The 23085-nt window shown below is 40.5% G+C and overlaps 2 protein-coding genes across 2 annotated transcripts in view; both read left to right on the forward strand.

Annotated features, from left to right (window-relative positions):
- Nucleotides 1-2246: 2246 nt before the first annotated feature.
- On the forward strand, nucleotides 2247-9883 carry she (Src homology 2 domain containing E). Its single transcript, XM_053495457.1, has 6 exons — nucleotides 2247-3210; nucleotides 4700-4826; nucleotides 5836-6054; nucleotides 7136-7325; nucleotides 8187-8306; nucleotides 8604-9883. Exons 1-6 carry the CDS (start codon nucleotides 2704-2706, stop codon nucleotides 8785-8787), a joined length of 1347 nt encoding a protein of 448 aa, XP_053351432.1. The 5' UTR covers nucleotides 2247-2703; the 3' UTR covers nucleotides 8788-9883.
- Nucleotides 9884-19941: 10058 nt separating this feature from the next.
- The window catches only part of LOC128520107 (cingulin), a 38064-nt gene continuing 34920 nt past the window's right edge, over nucleotides 19942-23085 (forward strand). Inside the window, exon 1 of the mRNA XM_053494146.1 lies at nucleotides 19942-20071. The gene's annotated coding sequence lies outside the window, so the exon portion shown is untranslated. The remainder of the gene's footprint in view (nucleotides 20072-23085) is intronic.

The raw sequence follows: 23085 nt of genomic DNA on the forward strand, positions 1-23085 counted from the left end.
ACCAGTCCCAACCCCGATCGGGCGGCCAGCTCATCCTCTCAGCCCCCAGCCCTTGACAGAAAACAGAGAATAGGGGCGTAAGAAATAAAAAAAAAAATTAAAAAAAAGAAAGACCCCATGCTTCACCCCACCCGCATAAATGTAGTGTTGTTGTGTGTTGTTTTAAGGTGCTTTAAAACAGAGGAGGGGCACCCTCCACAAGCTTGTGTCAGCTCCCCTCCCCAGAGCCCTAAATGTCTATGTGCAGCTTAAAATTGAGAAGTGGGTACTGGCACCAGAGAGAAGGGTGAATGAACATGCCATTCGATGTGACCACCCCCCAAGGCCCTATATGTATGTGTCATGTGACAGTAAGTAATGAGAGTGTCTAAGTTGTAATGTGTGATTGAGATGCAGGTGGACACGAGGAGACAGAGGAGTACCACTTCCCCCGCCTCCCAGCGACGCACCTGCACCTCAAAACCCTACCTGTGTGTTGGTGTGATAAAGCGGGAGAAGTGAAGCCTTAGGGATGGGGAGGAAAGCATCAGAGGGGCCAAAAAAATAAAAAAACCCTTCTGGAGCCAGCTCCCCCGCTGACCCCGTAGGCACCCGTTTCCCCAAATCTGCGGGGGACCCAGGCTCATCTATACTAGGGACCAGGGCCCATGGCAGCCCGGGGCGGCCCACCGGACCCCACAGCGGAGGAAAAACTACCCCCCCCCACCCAGGTTAAGCCCATTTTCCCCGCCTCTATTGGATCCACCCCCTTTCTCGCAGGTTTCCTCCCACAGTCCAAGGATATGCAGATTAGGCTAATTGGCGTGTTGACTGGGGGTTATACCATGGTCGTAAAAATGGGATTAAATACAATAGGCACCACTGGCCTCTAATGGGCACCATTGGCCTCCACAGTCCCTAGTTGGACTACAAAGGTTTTTAGATGGATGGATGAAAGTCAAGTGTAATTACTTTTCAATTTAATTACATTTACTGCTATGTCATTATATAAAGTCTATAGGGAAAGTATTCAGACCTCTCTTTTTTTGCACATTTTATGATATCGTGGGTTGATATTCAATAGATACGATTGCTATTTCACAGAGAAATCAGCACTTAAATGCCCATAATGATGAAATAAATAATGTTTTGGAGATTTATAAACATATATTAAAAAGGTACTACTGAAATTTCTTGTTTACAAAGGCATTCAGACTCTTTAGTGTGGCACAACACTATTTTGGTCAGGTGTATCCTGTTTCTTCACAATTGAGTTGCATCCAGAAAACAAATCTAATGCACAGCATTTACAGTCACAAGGGGTTGTTGTAGCCTACGCAGTAAATTATTTTATTAAGGATTATGTTGAAAGTTAAATAATTAAAAAGCAACTATAATAAGTTAGAATAATTCTGATTAAAAAAAAAAAACGTATGCAAGCACTTGACCATTACACACATGTGGGTCTTTGTTAAACTGTTGTCAAAAAGTTGTACACAATTGTGCAGCATGTTTTTGCATGATATACCATTACAATTTCTTTTAACTGGAATTGAGGGGCCCAACCCTGTTTCAGCATGACAATGCCTCAGTACACAAAGCAAGCTAAAAAAGGCTGAGAGGGAATATGGATTACCTAGTGGATAACTTGTGTAAATCAGGAAGGTGTGCGCACCATGATGACCTATTTTCAGAGGCAAACTGCTAAGAGAAAAAAAGTCACCCTTTTCCAATAGGCAATGTTTTTCAGATTGTTTCAGGGACAAGCTAATACATTCATAAAGACATGGTTACATTCATAAAGACATGGTTACTATCATGAAGACATGGTTACTATCATGAAGACATGGTTACATTCATGAAGACATGGTTTGCCATGAGGAACTCTGGCCTGTTCAGACCCGTGACTTTAGACCTTAAGGACATTTACTAAATTTGAACTGTGACTGCGCCCTACACCTGTTCACCTGACATCAGTGCCTGACCTCATTATTGCTCTTGTGTTGGAATTGATAAATTCCCACAGAAGTGGAAAGCATTCCCAGAAGAAGGTTATTATAACAGCAAATGAAATCCCCAGCAAGCACAAAGGCTATGGCTGTGACCATCACGTGTCCTTAAACTACTGTTGGTCATATAGTGTAGCTTATACAGTATGTAGATGTATGTTCTGTATATAAGCCAGTGACACACGTACACTCGTACACGGGCTCAGTAGCACCGCCCCTCTACCCCGCATCACACGCACGCGCGCTACCACACGCTCACGCGCGCTTCATTCGCACTCTGCGCTGGCTCGAGCTCAGGTTGGACACACCGGTAATGGGATCTCTGGCGAGGAAAATCTTCCAATATTTCCGCGTTTATGCCCTCCAGAGGCTTCTTTTTATTTTGCGGGAATAATTCCGGATAGGACATTCAATTACTCGGATGCACAGTGAGGGATAGGAGATGTGCTGAAATGTAAAAAAAAAAAAAAAAAAAATTGCTGTAGAAAAGAAAACGAATGGGATAAAAACTTCAATCAGGACTATGTAAAATTTATTTATCTGGAAAAATTCCCCTAAGGTCAAATTATTAAGATATTTCCTTAAAAACCGCAATTATAATTAAAGAATTTAAGCAATTTCAAGAACACATAGTGTTAGAAAGAAACAAGCAGGTTGAAAGGAAAGATTCCTGAAAGTTGCTGTGCGTCTTTGTGTATGGAGAGAGGCATTGTGTATGAAGCTTTTTATCATGGCTAAGTGGTTTAAAGATTTCCCAACTCTGAAAACGGGCTCGGACCGACTTCGGTCGGCGTCTGAATCCGGAGCGCAGACTCGCCCCAGAGGCGCGCTGAGCGGAGGAACCGGAGCCAAAGCGAGTCCGCGGAAGAACTCGGAGAGCGCAGGCGGCGTGGGGTCACTGCTTTCCGGGAGGAACCGCAAAAACTCGGCCGTCGAGCTGGGCCGAAACCACGCGAGTCCGGGCTCGGGCAAGGACGCCAAGATATGGGAGATCCTCATACCTGGCAAAAACAAGAAGAACGTCAAGATGGAGGGCTTCGAGGACCACCGGACACTGAGGACGAGCGCCATCGCGGACGCGTACATGAGCCGCATGATCAAAGTGGAGAAACAGGACAAGTGGCAGGAGAAGAAATACAGCAGCAGCAACAGCAGCAGCACTGCGGCTGAAGTCACCGGGAGCGAGTCGGACCGCGGGAAAACACCTGTTAAAACCGAAACGGTGGGCAAACTGGCCTTTTATTGATCTGCATAGGCTTTTGTATTTAATATATATATATATGCTAAATTAACACACAGTAACAAGACACTAAAGAGATAATTACCACTCCAGGTGTTAACCAGTATACTAATAAATCTCCAGGAGCGAATTAACTCATGATATGAATCTATTTGTTTATAAAATACTTTAATAAGGGAGTTTGTGTGCTGTGTGTTAACCCAGAAAATAATTCATCACTATAAAAGTTATAGGAAATGTATACTTTTATCTGTAATAACTCTCCTAGTGTTCAGAAGTATAGGTGCTAATTGTGGTTTTTGTGTTTTATTGTGCAGCCTTGGAGCAACATTATTTCCATTATTATTTCTACATCTTGGGGAAAAAAAGCCTTTTCTGTTTATTTTTGTAAATAACTCCCAGTTGTCTTCTAACTCATGCACAGGTTCTGAACATGTAACTGTATATACAGTAGTTTGCCTTTTTACTGTCTCAAGTCATTGACATGCTGTGACTCATGTTCCTCTCTACTAACATCTGTGGGAACCAAAGAAAATTATTTTGTTATGAAAGGCAAGATTGATATCTCTCTTCCAGCTCCCTTTGTTTTTAACCAACCCTCTCCCCCCACCATTACTTCTCTCTCTCTCTCTCTCTCTCTCTCTCTCTCTCTCTCGTTCTTTCCCATACTCTATTCTGTGTGCTTCCATTATGATCAGCCCAACCAGAGTAGCAGGAGAGCAAGCACAATGAGCACAAACCTTTTCTTACCACTCTTCCTGTCTCTATTTAGTCATTATCCACACACACACACACACACACACACACACACACAGAAAGAATAGAATGCTCACACAATACAAAGTGTCTTTTCTTTCCATCCCCAGTGAAGGTAGCGTTTGAAGAATTATGTCACTTGACACACATGCTCTAACCTCTCCCATAGATGAACTGGCCCTCCGGCTACTCTTTGAACATAATACCACAGAAATGAGACTCTCATAAAGTCGGGATAAAAAAGTCCCGGGGCGTTGGTGATGTGCGTATCTATGGACAGGGGGTGTGGTGCTGAATTAGACAAAAGAAAAGACAATGTCTTTAATTTGAAAGATGGTTTAAAAAGTGTTTTATTAGGTGTCCACTTACTGCAATTGCTGTATTTCACAACAGGAAGAGCAGCAGTTTTTCTGTCAATAAGGTTTCACTATTTCTGACTGAGTAAATAAACTTCATTGAAAGGCTTTTAAAATGACATGCAAGTTCATTTAAAAGGCAGGGGAAAAAAATTTTATTCTTTCAATTAAGAATGTAAACTAGACATTTATAGTGCCAGTTTTTTACAGAAAAAAATAAATCCAAAGATTTCAGACATTTTTTCAATAGTTCTACTTTTACTAAAAGTCGTAAATTAATGTGAAAACATGAACACATGGTTAACTGACATTGCAAACCCAACTAACTAATATAAGGATCTTTCTTTCTATCTAAATAGCTGATTATCTTGGAAGACTATGCTGACCCTTTTGATGCTGAGAAAACAAAAGAGCAGAGGGATGCCGAAAGAGAAGGAGAGAATGATGGATATATGGAACCCTATGATGCCCAACTTATAATCACAGGTTCTTTCTCTTTTATTTTTATTTACATTGCTTCTTTTTTGCTATATTTATGCATTCGAACCATCCTACTTGAATCCCCCTCTTTAGCTTCTTGATGACTGAAAAACTGCAGGCAGACTTTTAGGGATTTTAAAATCACAGCACCCTCTTTTAATCGCCGATCTCCTCTCTCGGGTGGTTGCTACAGTGATGGTGTTGTGCAGGGACAATGGGTGCAGTTTCCTCTTTCTGCTTCCCGTTTCCTGTCCGTGTTTCCTTTGCCCCATTCTCTGGGCAGGAAGTTGACCCCTGCTGTCCCTCCAGTGTGCTTGACCGTGTGAGAAAGCCCCCCCTCTTCTCCCAACAGTGACTTCCTAGAACTCAGGAAGTGGGTCTGCTAAATGAGCCAATCATAAGCCAGGGCCGTCCTTCCCCTGGTACTGCCATTGTTTTCTCACACAATAGGCCAGACACAAAGTGACAGCAGACTAACACAGCTTGAAAGATGGAGCACTGTGTATTTGTTACTGTTCCCCCATTAAAGCCACAATACGTACATTGTGTGTTACAGGCAACTGGACTTTTAAGCGTTAATCCGTTTATCTCCTTATTGTAAAATTTGATGTTGCTCAGTGATTTGGTGATGTTTATGCTAACCTTAAAAAATAAGTATATGGCTGTATGCTATATTTCAATCCATGTACAGCAGGGTTGTTCAAATCAGGTTCTTTTTTTTGCTCAACACAGTTCAGCTAATCTGCTAATAGCCAGGTTCTGTTGGTGTATTTAAGTGTTGATGAGTTACAAACTGGCCCTCCAGGACTGGATTTAAACATTCTCCCCTACAGTATCACTTACATGTACAGTACATGTAATAAAACATAATGGCCCATGAATTAAATTAATTAATTTGTATATTTTGCCATCTGATTCTCATGGTTCTACTATTTCTCGGTTGGAGTTTGTACAATTGTACAGTAGGTGTCCTGTTTAGTTAAAGTGTGTGAAAGGTCAGTGTTTGTTCCCACAGAGATTCGTCATCGTGGGTCCAAGGACCTTCTGAAGGTATGTGTGGTGTTGAATGGAGGAGAAGGAGAAGGGTCTGGATCCACACAGATCTACGATGTGCCATATGAGGAGGTTCTGGAGGGCATCCCCCTGACCCGGCCCGAGTCTGACCCCCGACCACCTGCAGAGTACGAACTCCCCTGGGAGTGGAAGAAGGAGGAGATCGTTCGAGCACTGTCAGGTATGTATAGCAGTTCTGTGCTTTTCCTTTTGAAAAACATGGTTAACCACATGAATAAAAAAATGAAACAAAAAGGAACAAAAGTTTCAGAAATGATTATTAAACAAATATATATATTTTTGTTCTATCATAAGACCTCCATTAGGGTGCATCCTGGGTATATGGTTGTGGGGGAGGCCTATCTCAGGGTGCCAATCCAATGCAGGGCACACACACACACACACAGACACACACACACACACACACACACACACACACAGACACACACACACACACACACACACACACTATGGGTAATCTGGGAGTGCCAAGTAACCACTGTGGGTGAAAAACAGAGTACCCGATGAAAACCCACCAAGTACAAGAAGAACATGCAAACTCCCCAAATACAGACCTGAGATGGGAATCGAACCCTCGACCCTGGAAAGGCCATAGTGCTAACCAGTATATCACCATGGCTTCCTTGTCTACATGGGTTTTCTTAAAGTAGTATTGGAAATGCTACATGCTCTCAGTGTTATCTGTGTGTGCTAGACTGGTGTCCTGTTTATAGTGTATTCCAGCCTTCTACCCAGTGTTCCTGGGATAAACTCTGATCCAGAGTTATAGTGGCCAGAATAGGGATGAGAGGAGACGAGATGAAGCTGTAAAACATCTATTTAAAAATAAGTATTTAGAACCAATTTTACAACTGCAGGTTTCATTTGAATTAAAAGAACCAATTTTAATTAAAAAAAAAAATCCTTCACAACACATTTACAATTGCATTGCTAATCAAAAGTGTCATCAGGTAAACAGCCAAGCAATAAGGCACTTTAATGTAGATGTTCCATCCATCCATCCATCTTCAACCGCTTATCCAAAGTCAGGTCGCGGAATGTAGATGTTATGGATTTAAATTCTTATTCTTTTTAGATGATGAAAGATTTTTTTTCATCAATTGTTTAAGATCACTGTATAAGACTAAATCTGTTAACACTGTCAATGGTATTATAAAATCTACATGACTACCTTGTTTGCCCTTTGGGAACATGCCATGGAATGAACTATCTCATTTCTCCAATACACCTCCCATTATCAGCTCAGTTTGACTGTGTGGAGAGGGTGTGTAAAGAGGATGCTCCGCCCACCGGTTTTAAACAGCAGACTCTGCGCTCTGTGAAGAGCTGGACACCCAAATCTCTGCGCCTATCCCCTCCCTCTTCCCCGAAAGCCAGCCCGGATTCGGAGGGCCCTAAAGTGGACCCAACTGTGCCCCTTGAGTTACAGAGGTACGTGTATGGGACAGCGCAGCATGCAACTAACAGGCGTTTACAGTTTATTATGTACTAACTGATGTACAGTAGATGATGTTCTATCCTTTTTTTTATGGTTTTAGGATCCAGTGCACTTAAACACTTTAAATTGACTTGTGTAATAATAATAATAATATTAAAAATAAGCTAGCTAATAATAATAATAATAATAATAATAATAATAATAATAATAATTATTATTATTATTATTATTATTATTATTATAATAATTATTATTAATATTATTATTATTATAAGCTTCATCACTCTAATAAATGAATCATTTTTAAATGATTTGGTAGTAGCTCTGATACTTAAAATAGTCTTTGTCCACATCACTGTGATTTATTTATTAGCAGCAGGCTTACCTTAGCTTCTGAACGAAATTGGTTACATATCAGTTATTGGATAGCAATTTGAATCAAAACCATTCTGTATCATACTGTAGCAGATTGTGTGGCATTCCCTTAAGAATTTAAAATGTATGGAATTTTGTGGAAACTTCAAGTATACTCACCTAAAAATACAATGATGGACCAGTTTTCCTCCATCATCATACTGGTAATCAATAAAGATTTTAAAAGGTTTATTTGCGGCAAATCCACTACAGTCAACATCACAAACTTCAGCATGCCTATTGTTTGAGAGAAATAATTAATCTGGCTGGTTTGCAAGTAAAGCAACTATCAGAGTTAAACCTTAAAAATACTATATTCATACGGTAAGGTTGTTTGCTTCATGTATTTTCATTTCTTGCCTCTTTTTATTCCTGTACTGTATGTTAGATCAATTTGGGTTTAGTTTTGTAATTCTCTCTCTCTCTCTTTCTCTCTCTAGCTGGTATCATGGCGGCGTAAGTCGTCAAGAGGCAGAGGCTCAGCTGCAGAACTGTAAAGAAGCCAGCTTTCTGGTGCGTGACAGTGAATCAGCCAACAGCAAATACTCCATTGCCCTCAAGTAAGGACTTATACACACACACACACACACTTTTGGCATAAGTATAATCAACATAAAACATAACAAAATAAAATCTTGGTATAGATCCTATAAGTCAGTACAACTATAGTGGAGAGATAAACACATAAGATCACACTTTCATCATAAGATAATTATGATCAATCAAAGGAAATTTGTATTGATTTGAAATAATGCTTCTGACTTACATGCTAATGTAGGAGATATAAAATCTGCCTGCTTCGTCTCTCACTCTCTATTTCTTTTTCTCTCTTTCTCCTTCTGCATCTGTATCTGCAGAACCAGCCAGGGTTGTGTGCACATTATAGTAGCCCAGACCAAAGAGTGTGGTTACACACTGGACCAGAGCAGCTGTGTGTTTCCCAGCATCCCAGAGGTGGTGCATCACTACTGCACCCAGCGTCTGCCTTTCACTGGAGCTGAGCACATGACGCTGCAGCACCCTGTTCCCCGTACACACTGATCCTCTCTCAACACAAACACACATCTCCGGACAGCCAAGCACATCATCCGTCTACATCTTCCTGCAGACACACACTTCAATTCTGGAGACATAACTAATAATGACCTCATATAAATATGCCCCAGCAGCCCACTGCATGGAATCCACTATCGACATCCTTACCAAACACTCATTCTTCCTCCCTGTATACTGTTTTTTTTTTAATGAGCGTGTTTTAGTATATGGTAGAGTTCCCTGATTTTATTTTCCCAAATTAAGCCAAAGCCATTAGTCATGTACTAACCTTTAGCGACCCGAAGGGGAAATAATTCTTCACAAGTCTTAAAGTTTTGACACAGCATGGTAGTTTATTTAGTTTCTAATTTGTTTGTAAGTATGTTTCCTTCACACCTTGCTTGTCCCCTTTCTCTTGTCCCTTCTGGAGTCTTTAATGTGCTGGGCTTCTAATCATCATCATCATCATCATCATCGCTCTAATAAATGTCCCTCTGTTCTAATAAAACTCTGGAGGATAAAAAGACACTAATGACACGTCTGAGGTGCTCATTAGCTCCCCCTAATGACTGTAATTACACATTGCAACTGCTCTGTTCTAATGACCTGCTCTTAAAGTAAGTCTTCAGATCTGTTGGTACATCAGTCAGTCAATGAATTCATCAATTGATCTGTTTGCCCTTTGTCTGTTATTTGCTTTTATTTGATTTCTGTGCATATATCAGAGCCAAATTTAATTTGTGTTGCTTTTTTGTTATATTTTGTTGTTTTTTATGACTCACGATTAAAAAATATCTTTACGTGATGACCGCTGCGAGACAATCAAGTTGGCTGACGTAAGCTGTTTCATTAGTGAATCATGTGTCTCCAGTGACTTGCCCACTTTTTGTATGCCCTTGAAAAAGCTTTCTGTTGATTGGGATTAATTCCATTTTATGATGTATGCACTCGAGGTTGATAAGTGGTAAAGGATCTGAGGCTGCTACTGGTGAGTGCACTGCTCTGAATGATTTCATACAGTATACAATTGATGTGCAGTTTTCTCTTGATTTTTAAACATTATTTTGAAACTTGGAAATAAAAAGTGCCCATATACAGTAAATGATGTTGCAATTTTACTTTTAAACAATTTGACCTTAGTAAAATATATGATAGCACATACACTATATGGACAAAAGTGCATGTCTGACAATCCCCGTTCCACTTCATCTCAAAGATGCTAGATGGGGTTCAGGTCAGGGCTCTGTGCGGGACGATCAAGTTCTTTGACCATGAACTCATTAAACTATGTATTTATAGAGCTTGCTTTGTGCACTGGGGTAAAGTCATGTTGGAATAGAAAACAAACTGTTGGCACAAAGTTGGAAGCATAACATTGTCCAAGATATCTTGGTATGCTGAAGCATTAAGATTGCCTACATTGGGGATAAGGGGCCTGAAGGCTGATTCAATAATTAACAGGTTTGGCATAATACTTTTTTTGTCAATATAGGGTACCTACAGAATGGATTGTAAATTCAAATGATCAATGTGCACCCCTCAAAGCTGAAATTCTGATTGACCATCTCATTTGGGTCTTCTGATTCCAGACTTATGTCCTTAAATTACAGCAAAAACAAAAGCTCTGGCTATTTTGTTGAGCAAATAGTAAGAAGAAAAAAATATATATTATTTTTGCACAAGATTTTTAGTTTGAAAAATTGGTGAAGATACTGAAAAAATATTTAAATATGTAAATATTTTATTATATCTTTTCAAGGGACAAGGCTAAAGATATGAAACTCTGATAGAATGTAAAGTAATCAGTGTACAGCTTGTATAATGGTGTAAAGTTGATTCCCCTCAAAATAACTCAACACACAGCCAATAATGTCTGAACTGCTGGCAACAAAAGTAAATACACCCCTAAATGAAAATGTTCAAACTGTGTCAATATTTTGTGTGACCACCATTATTTTCCAGCACTGCTCTAATTCTCTTGGGCATGGAGTTCACTAGAGCTTCACAGGTTGCCACGGCAATCCTCTTCCACTCCTCCTTGATCACGTCACAAAGCTGGTGGATCTTAGACACCTTGCCCTTCTCCACCTCCCGCTTGAGGATGCCCCGCAGATGCTCAATATGGTTGGGAAGGGTTGGCAGTGTATTTGGGATCATTATCATGTTGGAATACTGCTCTACGGCCCAGTTTCTGAAGGCAGGGGATCATGCCAGTATGGCACAGTACATGTTGGCATTCATGGTTGCCTCAATGAACTGTAGTTCCCCAGTGCCGGCAGCACTCATGCAGCCCCAAACCATGACATTCCCACCATCATGCTTGACTGTAGGCAAGACACATCTGTCTTTGTACTCCTCACCTGGTCGCCGCCACACAGATGCAGTGTGCGGCATATGGTTTGAGCACTGACAGGCTGGCTCCCCATCCTTTCAACCTCTGCAGCAATGCTGGCAGCACTCACACGTCTATTTTTAAAAGCCAACCTCTGGACAAGACGCTGAGCATGTCTTCTTTGGTCTACCATTGCGGGGCCTGTTCTGAGTGGAACCTGTCCTTTTAAACCGCTGTATGGTCTTAGCCACCGTGTTGCAGCTCAGTTTTAGGGTGTTAGCAATCTTCTTATAGCCTGGATCTTCTTATAAAGTTTCATATCTTTAGCGTTGTCCCTTGAAAAGATATAATAAAATATTTACAAAAATGTGAGGGGTGTACTTACTTTTGTAAGATACTATATATATATATATATATATATATATATATATATAGAGAGAGAGAGAGAGAGAGAGAGCTTGGAGACGGGGCACTGTGCCACTTTAATATGCTCCTTTTTTTCTTTTGGCTTTTAAGTTCAAATATCAAGTGTTTCTCCAGCATAAATTATTATGTAAATTACAAAAATATATTATAGTAGCTTTTCCATTTATCAAAATTTCAATATAATCCTAAATATTCAATTAAATTTCAATTCAATTTTATTTGTATAGCACTTTTAACAATTGTCATTGTCGCAAAGCAGCTTTACACCATCAAAAAGATTATTTAAGAGTTTGTATGGAATGTGAGTGTGTATAAATCAAAATGATCAGACAGTCCCTGGTGAGCAAGCCGAGGGCGTTAGTGGCAAGGAAAAACTCCCTGAGATGGTAATAGGAAGAAACCTTGAGAGGAGCCAGACTCAACAGGGAACCCATCCTCATTTGGGTAAAACAGAAAGCAGTAAATGATCTGCATTTATACAGTGTGTTAGGTGGCAGCCAGTTCAGCTATAACAGTTGATGTTAATTGGTGTTAATATGGAGTCCAGGTCGTTATTGGAGACCCAGGTAGACTTGTAGGAAGTCCAGTTCTGAACTATCGAGCGACTGCAGCTAAGTCAAGTCCTCAGAGAAACAACTTTAAACCCCAGTCGAGGCCAGAACCGTCTTCTAGGTAGAGAGAATCATCCCCAGACACCAGACGCATCCCAAAGAGACACACAGGGCATCCATGTGACGAGATCTCCAACCAGAAGCGGGGCACCAGGATGGGTCAGACAGGTCCCGAGGGCAGAGGGAGTCTGGATCACTGGCAGCTCAGGAACGACATGTGTAGCTCGACAGAGAGAGAGAGAAAGAGAGAAGGGTAGAGAGAGCAGAAGAGGAGAGATGGCAGTTAGGTATGGTCACAGTCACATACTGTAATGTATAATGTGAATGTATATTAACTGTAGAGTGCAAGCAGAGACTCTGGCAGGACTAACTATGACAGCATAACTAAAAGGGAAAGCCAGAAGGAAACACAAACATGAGGGCTCCCTGAGATGTAAAGCAAACAATCACCTCACCGTCAGCAAACCTGAGTGATCAATGAGAGTGAGGAGGACGGCATCTAAACATACCAGTTTACCGTAATACTCTACGTCCATGAATCCCCTAGATCTGCTCCTTTAATTAAGGCAAATCTATTTATAAAAATGCTTGATTAAATAAATAGGTTTTTAGCCTGGACTTAAACACTGAGACTGTGTCTGAGTCCCGAACACTATTTGGAAGGCTATTGCATGACTTTGGGGCTTTAAATAGAATAACTTATTGGATATACTACCACAACCCCTTGTAAATGTAAATACTGTGCACTAGATTTTATTTCTGCACTCAATTTAAGTATGAAGAAACAGGATAAACCTGACCAAAATAGTGTTGTGCCCAAACAAAGGGTCTGAAAACCCACAACTGGGCGGCTTTCCCGGCATGGAAACGGGGGCCCTAGTGGTGATGACAACAGCCTTTACCTTTCTCATGGCTGGATCGCGGAGACTAACACTTGGCTTAAATGTGCTGTGGCAGCTCGTTAAGGCCTTTTTTCTTCTTCTTCCAACACTCAAACGACGCCATTCAGTGTGGACCTTCAAAGTCCCAGTGGGGATGCATGGCATCAGCTTTCTTGCATGCCGCTTTAATGCTTAAACAGTTCATCTACTTCTGTGAGCTTTATGCAACGAGCTCAAACAGTGAAATGGCAGCACTTAAATGGACGGAGTTTAAACAAGAGAAAGGTATTAAAGTATTACAGTCTCAGTCTGAGGCTGGTGTGATAACAGCATAGCATGCTTAAGCTGGTGCAACGCCAGCATTGCATGCTCACCTTTAAAGTCCCTGGGGTGCGGGGCGTCACCCCACTCACATCCCACCCACATTTAAAGGTTGGTTTATGTGGGTAGCATTAGAACAAAAGAGTGGTTTCTCCTGGGCAATGGTTCCTGTGGGCTTTTAATGCAGCTTTACTCTCCACTCGCTGTTTCGGCCAGCCGGTCCTGCTTGGCCATCCATTGGTGCAGCCTTGGCGTGAGCCCTTGTGTGGCAGCGCACGCAGTCCTTTGGCCACTCTTTCCCATGCATTGATCAAACCACTGCATTCGGTTTATTCACATTTAAAGTCCATGGAGTCCATTGCATCATTACTTGCCTGCCGTGCTGAATCTAGCACCCCCACCCCTTCACACACCTGTAGAAGGGGACACCGATTCTGGTGGGAGCCTTCAGACTGTGCGAAGAGGCCCGTCACAAGTTCACGATGTAACAATATATATAAAGTAGCTGACTCTGTTGATTTTAGCACTCGCCAGCCGAGTGCCCTCTGCCAGATGGACGAGCAGATGCAAAATTTGTAAAACAGTAACCCACAGCTTTAACTGTTTGAGCCACCACTGCCCATATATAGATATATATATATATATATATATATATATATATATATATATATATATATATATAGATAGATAGATAGATAGATATACAGTAAAACTTTAGATTGCGGGTACCTTAGCAAGACAAGCTAAAAAATTTTATTATTTTAAACTTAAATACGAGTAGTATTGTGGGTAATTGCCTCCCATGCTCAGTCTCAGTGTGTGTGGGTCACTCATATAGTGTGTGCATATACTGTTTACTATAACACTGTGACTATGTTTATGTGGGCATAAAGCATTTTTTATTTTGTGTTTGTATGTGTGTGTGTGTGTGTGTGTGTGTGTGTGTGTGTGTGTGTGTGTGTGTGTGCATGCTTGTGTGAGTAAGAGTTCCTGTTGGCAAACTAGTGTGTGTGTGCGTGCATGCGTGATTGTGTGAATAAGGGTTTCTGATGGCAAACTAGCGTGTGTGTGTGTGTGTGTGTGTGTGTGCGTACGTGTGCATGTGTGTATGAAAGCTGGCCTACACAGTAGCTCCCTCCTTCTCCTCCCATCTCTCTGGTCTCAATCAGTACGATTGGAAAATTGCTTTGATATACAAGAGTTTTGATATACAAGCACACTTCTGGGACGAATTATGCTAGCAAACCAAGGTTTAACTGTATATACAAAAATATGGATGCACACCTGTTTTTGACCTTTTTCCATTTCCCCATTTCCATACTATTTAGATTTTTCCTTCATGGGACCTTTATATAAGATGATACTCACCCCCTGCTTGCTGCTTAGCTCACCCAGCTGTTTCCAGGGTGCAAGGTGGGGTTTAGCAATAGGCCTTTCATATAGACACTGAAACTGTGCAGGAGGAAACAGGTTAAGTTTAAGGTTTAAGTAGCCGTGTAATACGAAGTTATAAAAATATTTTCAGTAAGCTGGCATTTTCAAGAAGATCATGTTGGGCTTTTCATTTACCACATTATTATTTTATTGACCAATTCCAGAACAACTACAAACTAATGAGAATGGAATGCTTCATTGACACATGCCACATATGCACATGTTATGTAAAAGGCAGTATAACAGAATCCACTATCTATAACCCACTATCTGCCCTCTTTTGGCTACATGAGCTCATGAACAATCACAATTAATTAACAAGGGAGCGACTATGTTCTCCTTCCCACCCAAGGAGCCTGACCATGGATTGCTGTGACATCATCTGATTTAAACTCTCCCATCCAGTAAATGTCTCCCAGCAAACACTTTTCTGCTGCACCTAAGGCACCAGCTCATCATTGTCTATGCATATTTCAGATATTTAGGGACATCTACCATTAACAGTTCACACCAGTCAACTATCTTGCCCAAGAATCACTGTCACACTAAAGTCTTTCCAGTGACCAGTGTTGGTTATCCAGAAGAGCATCAGCACATCTGTCTCTACATCGGACCCTGATTCACATTTTATGTGATAGACCAACACAAAGTGGCACATAGTTGTGAAGTGGAAGGAAAATGATAAATAGTTTCATTTACAAATAAAAATCTGAAAAGTGTGGCATGCTTATGGATTTGGCCTACTTTACTCTAATGCCCCTAACTAAAATCCAGAGAGATGGAACCACTTGCCTTCAGAAGTCATCTAATTAGTAAATAGAGTCCACCTGTGTGTAATTTAATCTCAGGATAAATACAGCTGTTCCGTGAAGTCCTCTGAGAACATTGGTGAACAAACAGCATCATGAAGCCCAAGGAACATACTAGACAGGTCAGGGATAAAGTTGTGGAGATGTTTAAAGCAGGGTTAGGTTATACATTTTTTTTTAATTTATAACATCTCATAGAGCACTGTTCAACACATAATCTTAAAATGGAAAGAGTATAGGACAACTGCAAACCTACCAAGACATGGTCATCCACCTAAACTGACCTGATGGGAAAGGAGAGCATTAATCAGAGAAGCAGCCAAGAGGCCTGTGGTAACTCTAGAGAAGCTGCAGAGATCCACAGGACAACTATTATTCGTGCACTCCACAGATCTGGGCTTTATGGAAGGGTGGCAAGATGAAAGCCATTGTTGAAAGAAGCTGGTCAAATTTTATAGGGATAGTGGATGGAACCATCTTAGAAGAAAGCAATTTTAGATGAAAACCTGTTTAAATGAAAACAGCCCTGTTCATGAAAACAGCCCTAAACATACCAGACTGGTGCCCGTACGCCAGCTGGGCACTGCCTCCTGACTCACACATGCACTCCTTTATGACTTTTTCCTTTTTTTCCCTTCCTCCCTTTACCGATTTTACCTAATAAAATGACCCTTTTGCCGCAAGATCTCACCCTCTTGTCCTCGTGTCTGTGGTGCCGCCCATGCAAAAGATCTTACAGTGGCAAGACTTGAAAATTGCTGTTCACAGACACTCTCCATTCAATCTGAGTGAGTTTGAGGTATTTTGCAAAGAAGAATGGGTGCAAAATTTTACTTTCATACCCCAAAAGACTTGGAGTTATAATTGCAGCGAAAGGTGGTTTTACAAAATACGGACTCAGGGGGCTAAATACAAATGCACGCCACACTTTTTAGATATTTTTTGTAAAAAACAAAATTAAAACCATTTATCATTTTCTTTCTACTTCACAATTTTTTTGCCACTTTGTGGTGGTCTATAACATAAAATCCCAAGAAAATCCATTTACAGTACTTTGTGGATGTAACGTGGCAAAATGTGGAAACATTCAGGGGGTATGAACACTTTTGCAAGAACGACTTGTTTATTCTGACCCGAATTACCCTAGATTACCCCTCAGCCTTGTTGGAATTTAATGCATAGTGATTTCTCTTTGTTTGCTACTACTTGAAAATTGATTTTTCACTCTACTTTTGAGTTTCAGTTGGTACAGAAGACTTAACCTTTTACTTTGAATGCAGCAGAAGTGCATGAACTGCGTGGAGAGATAGTGTTCATACAAAGTTCATAAATTGTGAGCAACAACTTCCTCATCATACAGCTATGAAGGAACTAATCTAAGCTTCCCAGGGCAAAGTTCCCTTTGAAATTTCACTGATTGAAATACTAGCTGAGCATTTCTGAAGTTATTTAAAAGTTAAATGTAGCAGTTTTTAGTTGGTTTGTCCCTCTTCGAGTTGAAAATGTGTGGAATTTAATCAATCAAGACCAATTTTCTTTGTGGAGAAACAGGACCGTAGACATGACCTTGAAAGGCCTAATACACGGATTTTCCCATTATCTGCTGACTGATCTCCTACTGCTCTTTCATAGAAGTTGATGATTATGCATCTGGCATAGGGACTTAACACTGGCTACTAAAGTAGAACTGGATGAGTGCTGCCCTTTCTTGATCCTTTCTGCTTACACAAATCTAGAGTGCAAGTCAGAAAAAAAGACTTAAGATTAAAATTTATGCTGACATACTGTACATACTGTAGACCAACACCAACTCCAGAATACACTTAGAGAGTATGAACTCTCAACCTGTTAGAAGAGTCCTGCTTTAGACATGTAATGTAGCATTTTTGAAATGTAGCATTTTTAAAATTATGGATGACATTGGTTGAGGAAAAAATTACGAAAGTCTCGAATGCCCCCCTAAGAAATATTTGTTTCCAAAACCACACATTCCACGGTTTTACACACTCCTAATGTAACATATTTTTCCAAACTTTCCAATCTAGAACCCCTATCGCCCTATAAGAACACCTGCCCATGCTGCTAGGACCCTGGTTTCACATATCCATAGATTTTAATCACTTATCCACCCAATCATACTCTTAAAAAAACTCTCCCAAACTCCTAGGACTCATAATATAAAAAAATCACAGTAAAAAAATCTCTTTGAGGATTTTTTTTTTTTTTGGCAGGTCAGGAATCTTTCTTTTGAAAAGATTTTTTCCCCAAGCCTTGCTTTCTTTAGCATTAACAATCATGATCATAATGTCTGCCATCTGTCTCACCTCCTCTTCCTTGTTGGCTTAGTTAGCATGACCTTTACATGAGTGGTGCAGCCAAATCACGTCATGGCACAGTACTTCTTATAATGCCTGATTTAGGTATGTTGGATCTCCAGCCAACACACGGTGCATAGAGTAAAAGTGCACAGGAAAAGAAAGGTCCTACTATACTGCTGTGCCAAAGAATAAAATCCTGCACACAACTTCTTTCATCACAGGAGGTGGGTTGGACCAGCTCGTCTCTAACGATCCATCTTTCCAGAGAAGGTCATTCAATGGTTAGCCTCTGGATGGGCATCATATCATCTTGCCACTCATTGTACCATGCCACAAGCAGCAGCTTTATCGTATACATTTCTTAAATATTCTTTTGTCACATTTTTTTGTCAATTTTTTCTTTTACATCTCAAAATTGTTCGATAGGGTTGAGGCCAATGATGTGTGCAAGCCATCTGGACACTTTTAATGTATTAACAGTTTGGAAAAAATTTATCATAGGAGTGTGATGGCATACTTTTTTTACATACTTTGGCCATATAGTGCATGTATAAGAGACGTTCAAGTCAAACTGGGACTTTTGATTGTGAAGAATAACAGAACAAAGTAAACTTTACCTTTGTTTTCATATATACAGTATATTATACTCTGCTACACTAATGCATTATGCAAACGCCAAGCAATTCACCAGTGTCTGGATACCATCAAAGTAACGAGACTTCTTAGTACACCAGAACTATGTTCAGACTACCTATTTCATGTCTGAAACGCTGGCCTCCCAGGAACTCCTTTAATGACCCAAACGTGAAAATTGCATGCGGCGAGGTAAAGACTGTACAGGGGATGTGCTGAGTTTCTGTAATGTTTTACATGTAAATGTTTCGGTAAATTGATCATTTAAAATGGAATTCAAATGTTATTTATTTACACTTTGCCAGTGACGCGGATGCCTTTATTTCACTTTTTTTTTGGAACAGAGGCATGCAGTAGGTTTAAATGAAGACAGGTGGTATCCCCTGACTATAACACACCTGAAATTTTCATATCAGTCAGTAACTAGGCACGAGGGTCCACATATACAGTATCTGTTTTAAACAACTAAAAAGGAAACCCCAAAAAACAAGAATTTACACTTATAATTTTACAACTCATGGGGGGATTAGTGAATCCAACACACTTTTCACACAACCAATGATGGACAATGCCTCCCTCTATTGGGCGATATCAGCAACTTGGGCAAAATCTTATTCATTAATTTATATATGTATTTTATTCCACTCCCTGGTAGGGGCATGATGGCTTAATTGTTATCTCTATTACCTTGCATCTCTAGGTTCTGGGTTTGATTCCCGCCTTGGGTCTGTGTAATTAGTGTTTGCATGTTCTCCCTGTGCTTGGTGATTTCCTCTCACAGTTCAAAGATATGCAGATTAGGTAAATTGGCCTTCCTAATTTGCCTGTAGTGTGTAAGTAAGCATGAGTGTGTGTGTGTGTGTGTGTGTGTGTGTGTGTGCCCTGTGATGGATTGGCAGCCCCGTCCAGGGTGTGCCCCGCCTTGTGCCCTGAGTTTCCTGGGATATACTCTGTAGCCTATATACCGCAGGATAAAGTGATGTACTGTAGATGATGAGTGAGTGAGTAAATCCTTGGCACTATTCAAATCTATTTACTATTTTATAAACTGTATATGGTTGAAGTGACACTAAAAGCCTACTTGACGAAATTATTAGTCAAGCAAATCAAATTAGTACATGATGAATCCTGAATCCTAATGGACACTATGTATAAGAGGACTGCACTGAGGAATAAATAATAGCTTGTAAACCTTACTGTACACTGAGGCCACTCTGTACAAGCTACAGCCTAAACATTTCCAACTTACTAATTTTACTAATTGAAAACGCGCTCTCTTGTGGCTCCACCCACCGCGCATGTTCTAACCAATCATATCCCCCTCACTTGTGTCGATGGGCGTGGTCAAGCGCGTCGGTCGGTAAAAGGTAACAGGTTGTACGTATTTGGTGAGCAGTTTACTCAGGCAGGGTTGTTGATATGTGTCATGGAAGCTGTCACTGAAACACATTTCATGAAGGAGAAGGAGAGAAGCGGATAAGAAAACGCAGACACTAACAGCTCGCAGGCGTCATAACGACTTTAGGTAGGTTCACGCGCTCGGGGGGTTCGATATTTATTCGCTAACCCGTTAGCTTGTTAGCTCTGTGGCTACTTTGGTGTAGTAAGTAACTTTGTGTATTTTAGTTAACTAATATATTGAGTTCGCTGTATTTTCCGTGTATCTTACCGAGGAGAGTAACGTTAGCTCCCTCACTGCCCCGGATGGACAGAGAGTCAGGATACAAAGTTTCACGTTACTTTAAGATCCTTCAGTTATACTGTTGTTACTCCTTAAAGCAGTTCGGCGGTATTTACGGAGAAAGTTGGATTAACGTCCGACAAGAGGATTAATGTCTCACTGGAGCAGGGATGGTTATTTAATACTGATTTTTATTTTGTTGCTCTGGTAAACAGCGCTGTCTGGAGAGTTTATCTAGTTAGCTTGTTACAGGTGCACCTGCGCCCCTCGCCTCCTCCTCCTCCTCCACTCTCTCTCTCTCTCAGGAACCCTGACGTGGCTGACAGGTTTCTGTACGCTGCGCGCGTCCCAAACAACCTGTTATGGAATAGATAAGTTCACTAAATACTGTAGGGAAGCCATTATTTTAGACCGTGTATAGTGTCCCTAGATGCGCACTCACTCAGGATTTGAGCGTAGGAAGCAATCTATTATTTAAAATCAAAGTTATAATGTTTTAATATTAAACGTGTGATATTTATTTATTGATGCATTTTCTTTGTAATAATGCCATTAACACGTTTAAGCACAATTTCAACCAAAATGTAAAAAAAAGTGTAAAAGTTTGTACACCCTCTTGGTTTCTTTTGAACAAAATGTTTTAAACACTACAACATTTGACAGTTAAATAAAAGTTATCCTGGATATCCAGGTCAAATATCTCTGATATTAAAATTCAGACGCTTACCGTGTTAAAATAAAAACGGTGTAGCTCAGTGTGTTAAGACTCTGAGTTATTGATCAGAAGGTCAGAAGGTTCGAGCCCCAGCTCCGCCAGGTTCCCACTGTTGAGCCCTTGAGCATGGCCTTTAACCCTGTCTGCTCCGGGAGCATTGTATAATAGCCGACCCTGCTTTCTGACCCCAGCCTACTAACAAAACAGCTGGGATATGTGAAGAATAAAGAATTGCACTGTGCAGTAATCTGCATTACACATAGGATTTAAAGTTTTGAAATTGAAATGAGGGGAAAAAAGAGAGTTTTGAGGGGTTTCGTGATTCCTTATGAATGGTCACGGTTAAAACAAGAAGTCGGAATAATGTGAAGAAAAAGAAAATAAAAGAGGGTTTGATTGTAAATACAATGAAATGGAGAAAAAGAAAAAAAAAACATTACATTCAGAAACATCTATACAAAATACTGTTTTGTTATTTGCGAAAATAAAGAACCACATTGGATATGGTTCTTTATTATGTGCTAAAGGTTTAAAAAGTGTGCTGTACAGCTATTGATCAATTAATTGTGCCACTAAAAACCATTAAGAGGTATATGAATCTCCATGCACATAGATTTTCATTTCTTTTTTAAAAAGTGTAGAAACCAAGAGTGAAACCAATGACTCATTTCACAGGTATTTGGGAGTTTGTGCTCAGGCTGAACTCCAGGTCTGATAACTCGAGTTATAATCCACAGGACATACTTTCCCATACTTGGAGTGGTGAGTTATATTCACTGTGGAAACCCATACCTGGTAACTCTGATCTGATCTGATTTCGGCAAGGCAGAAAGCTCGCTTGTGAAACGTTTGGTGTCGCAACCTTCTTGGAGCCGCCGTGCCTTTCTGGTTATTGACCTGTAAATGCACAATGATGTTGATGAGCAGGTAGATGTTTTAAGATCAGCTAAATGGGTATATCTTGTCAGGAAGGCACACCTTTCCTCACCCGAGGATAATTTGTTTTCAAAGAACTCAAAGATGCCAGTTTTCCCCAGTATATCAGGGTGTGTGTGCGTGGGTCTGTGTTGTGTGAGCAACACAGGAATGCAGGTTACAGAAAGAATGGTTATCATTGTTGGTATGAGACTATACGTTATGCTGTTTGGCAACACTAAAGCCTTCTTTGTAATGCCAATGAGGCACATTTTAAGAGCTGGAGAAAGAGCGAGAGGAAGAAATGCTGGTTTGTTCAAGGCAGAAAGGAGGACAGAAGCTCAGGTGACTGAGAGGGAGTTTGGAAAGAAACAAAGAATGCCAAGAGAGTTAAGCCCTAGCCTAAGGGACGTGTGCTAAAGTGATAAACACGCACCTGCTTATCGTAACTGTCAAAACCTTAGCTATAAGCTAAACTAGTTGTATTTATAAGAATGCATTTATAGACAGTGTTTGAACTTCTTTTTTGGCAGGAATATCTCAGTTAAACGGCACTCTGGATGGTGTGTGTGCGCGAGTGCGCATATATCGGTGCTTGTGGTGTTTTGTGTTTGTTTTTGGTGCTTGTTTTTTATGATTTACTACAAAGAAAAATGTGAAGCTGTAAGGCTGTCCAATCAATTACATTTTGTTTTCATTTAGGATTTTGGGTTCCAGAGATTAGTGAGTTAAGAAGTGAGCTTACAAAATTATCGCATTCAATTACGCAATGATGTTTTTATTTGCTCAAGCACATCTGTTTGCTTTAATGCACAATGCCTTCATAGTCACTAAGATGATGATAATTATGATGATTCTGTTTCGTCGCCACAGTGACCCTCCAATCCGCATACATCTTGGCACAGGTTTTATGCCGCACACCGTTCTTGACACAACCCTCCTATTCCATCCAGGACAAGGCAAACAAGTCACGAGGCTGACCTGTCTGAAGTGCCTGGGTTTGAACATTGGCTAGAAATCAAACCTGAGCCTAACCGTGAGGCATCAATGTCCTGCCACTAGTAAATAAGTAATCTTTTTAAATAATCTCAATCTTTATATTGACCAGAATAATTATTATAACTGCTGCCCTAATCAGTCAGATCCAAGTTGTCACATCTTGTAGTCTGACTAATCTGAACATCAGGTTTTTCCCCAAAAAGCATCTTCATGGCTGGCAAAGATGTCA

This window comes from Clarias gariepinus, chromosome 4 (assembly GCF_024256425.1).
Source record: "Clarias gariepinus isolate MV-2021 ecotype Netherlands chromosome 4, CGAR_prim_01v2, whole genome shotgun sequence".
Lineage (NCBI taxonomy): Eukaryota > Metazoa > Chordata > Actinopteri > Siluriformes > Clariidae > Clarias > Clarias gariepinus.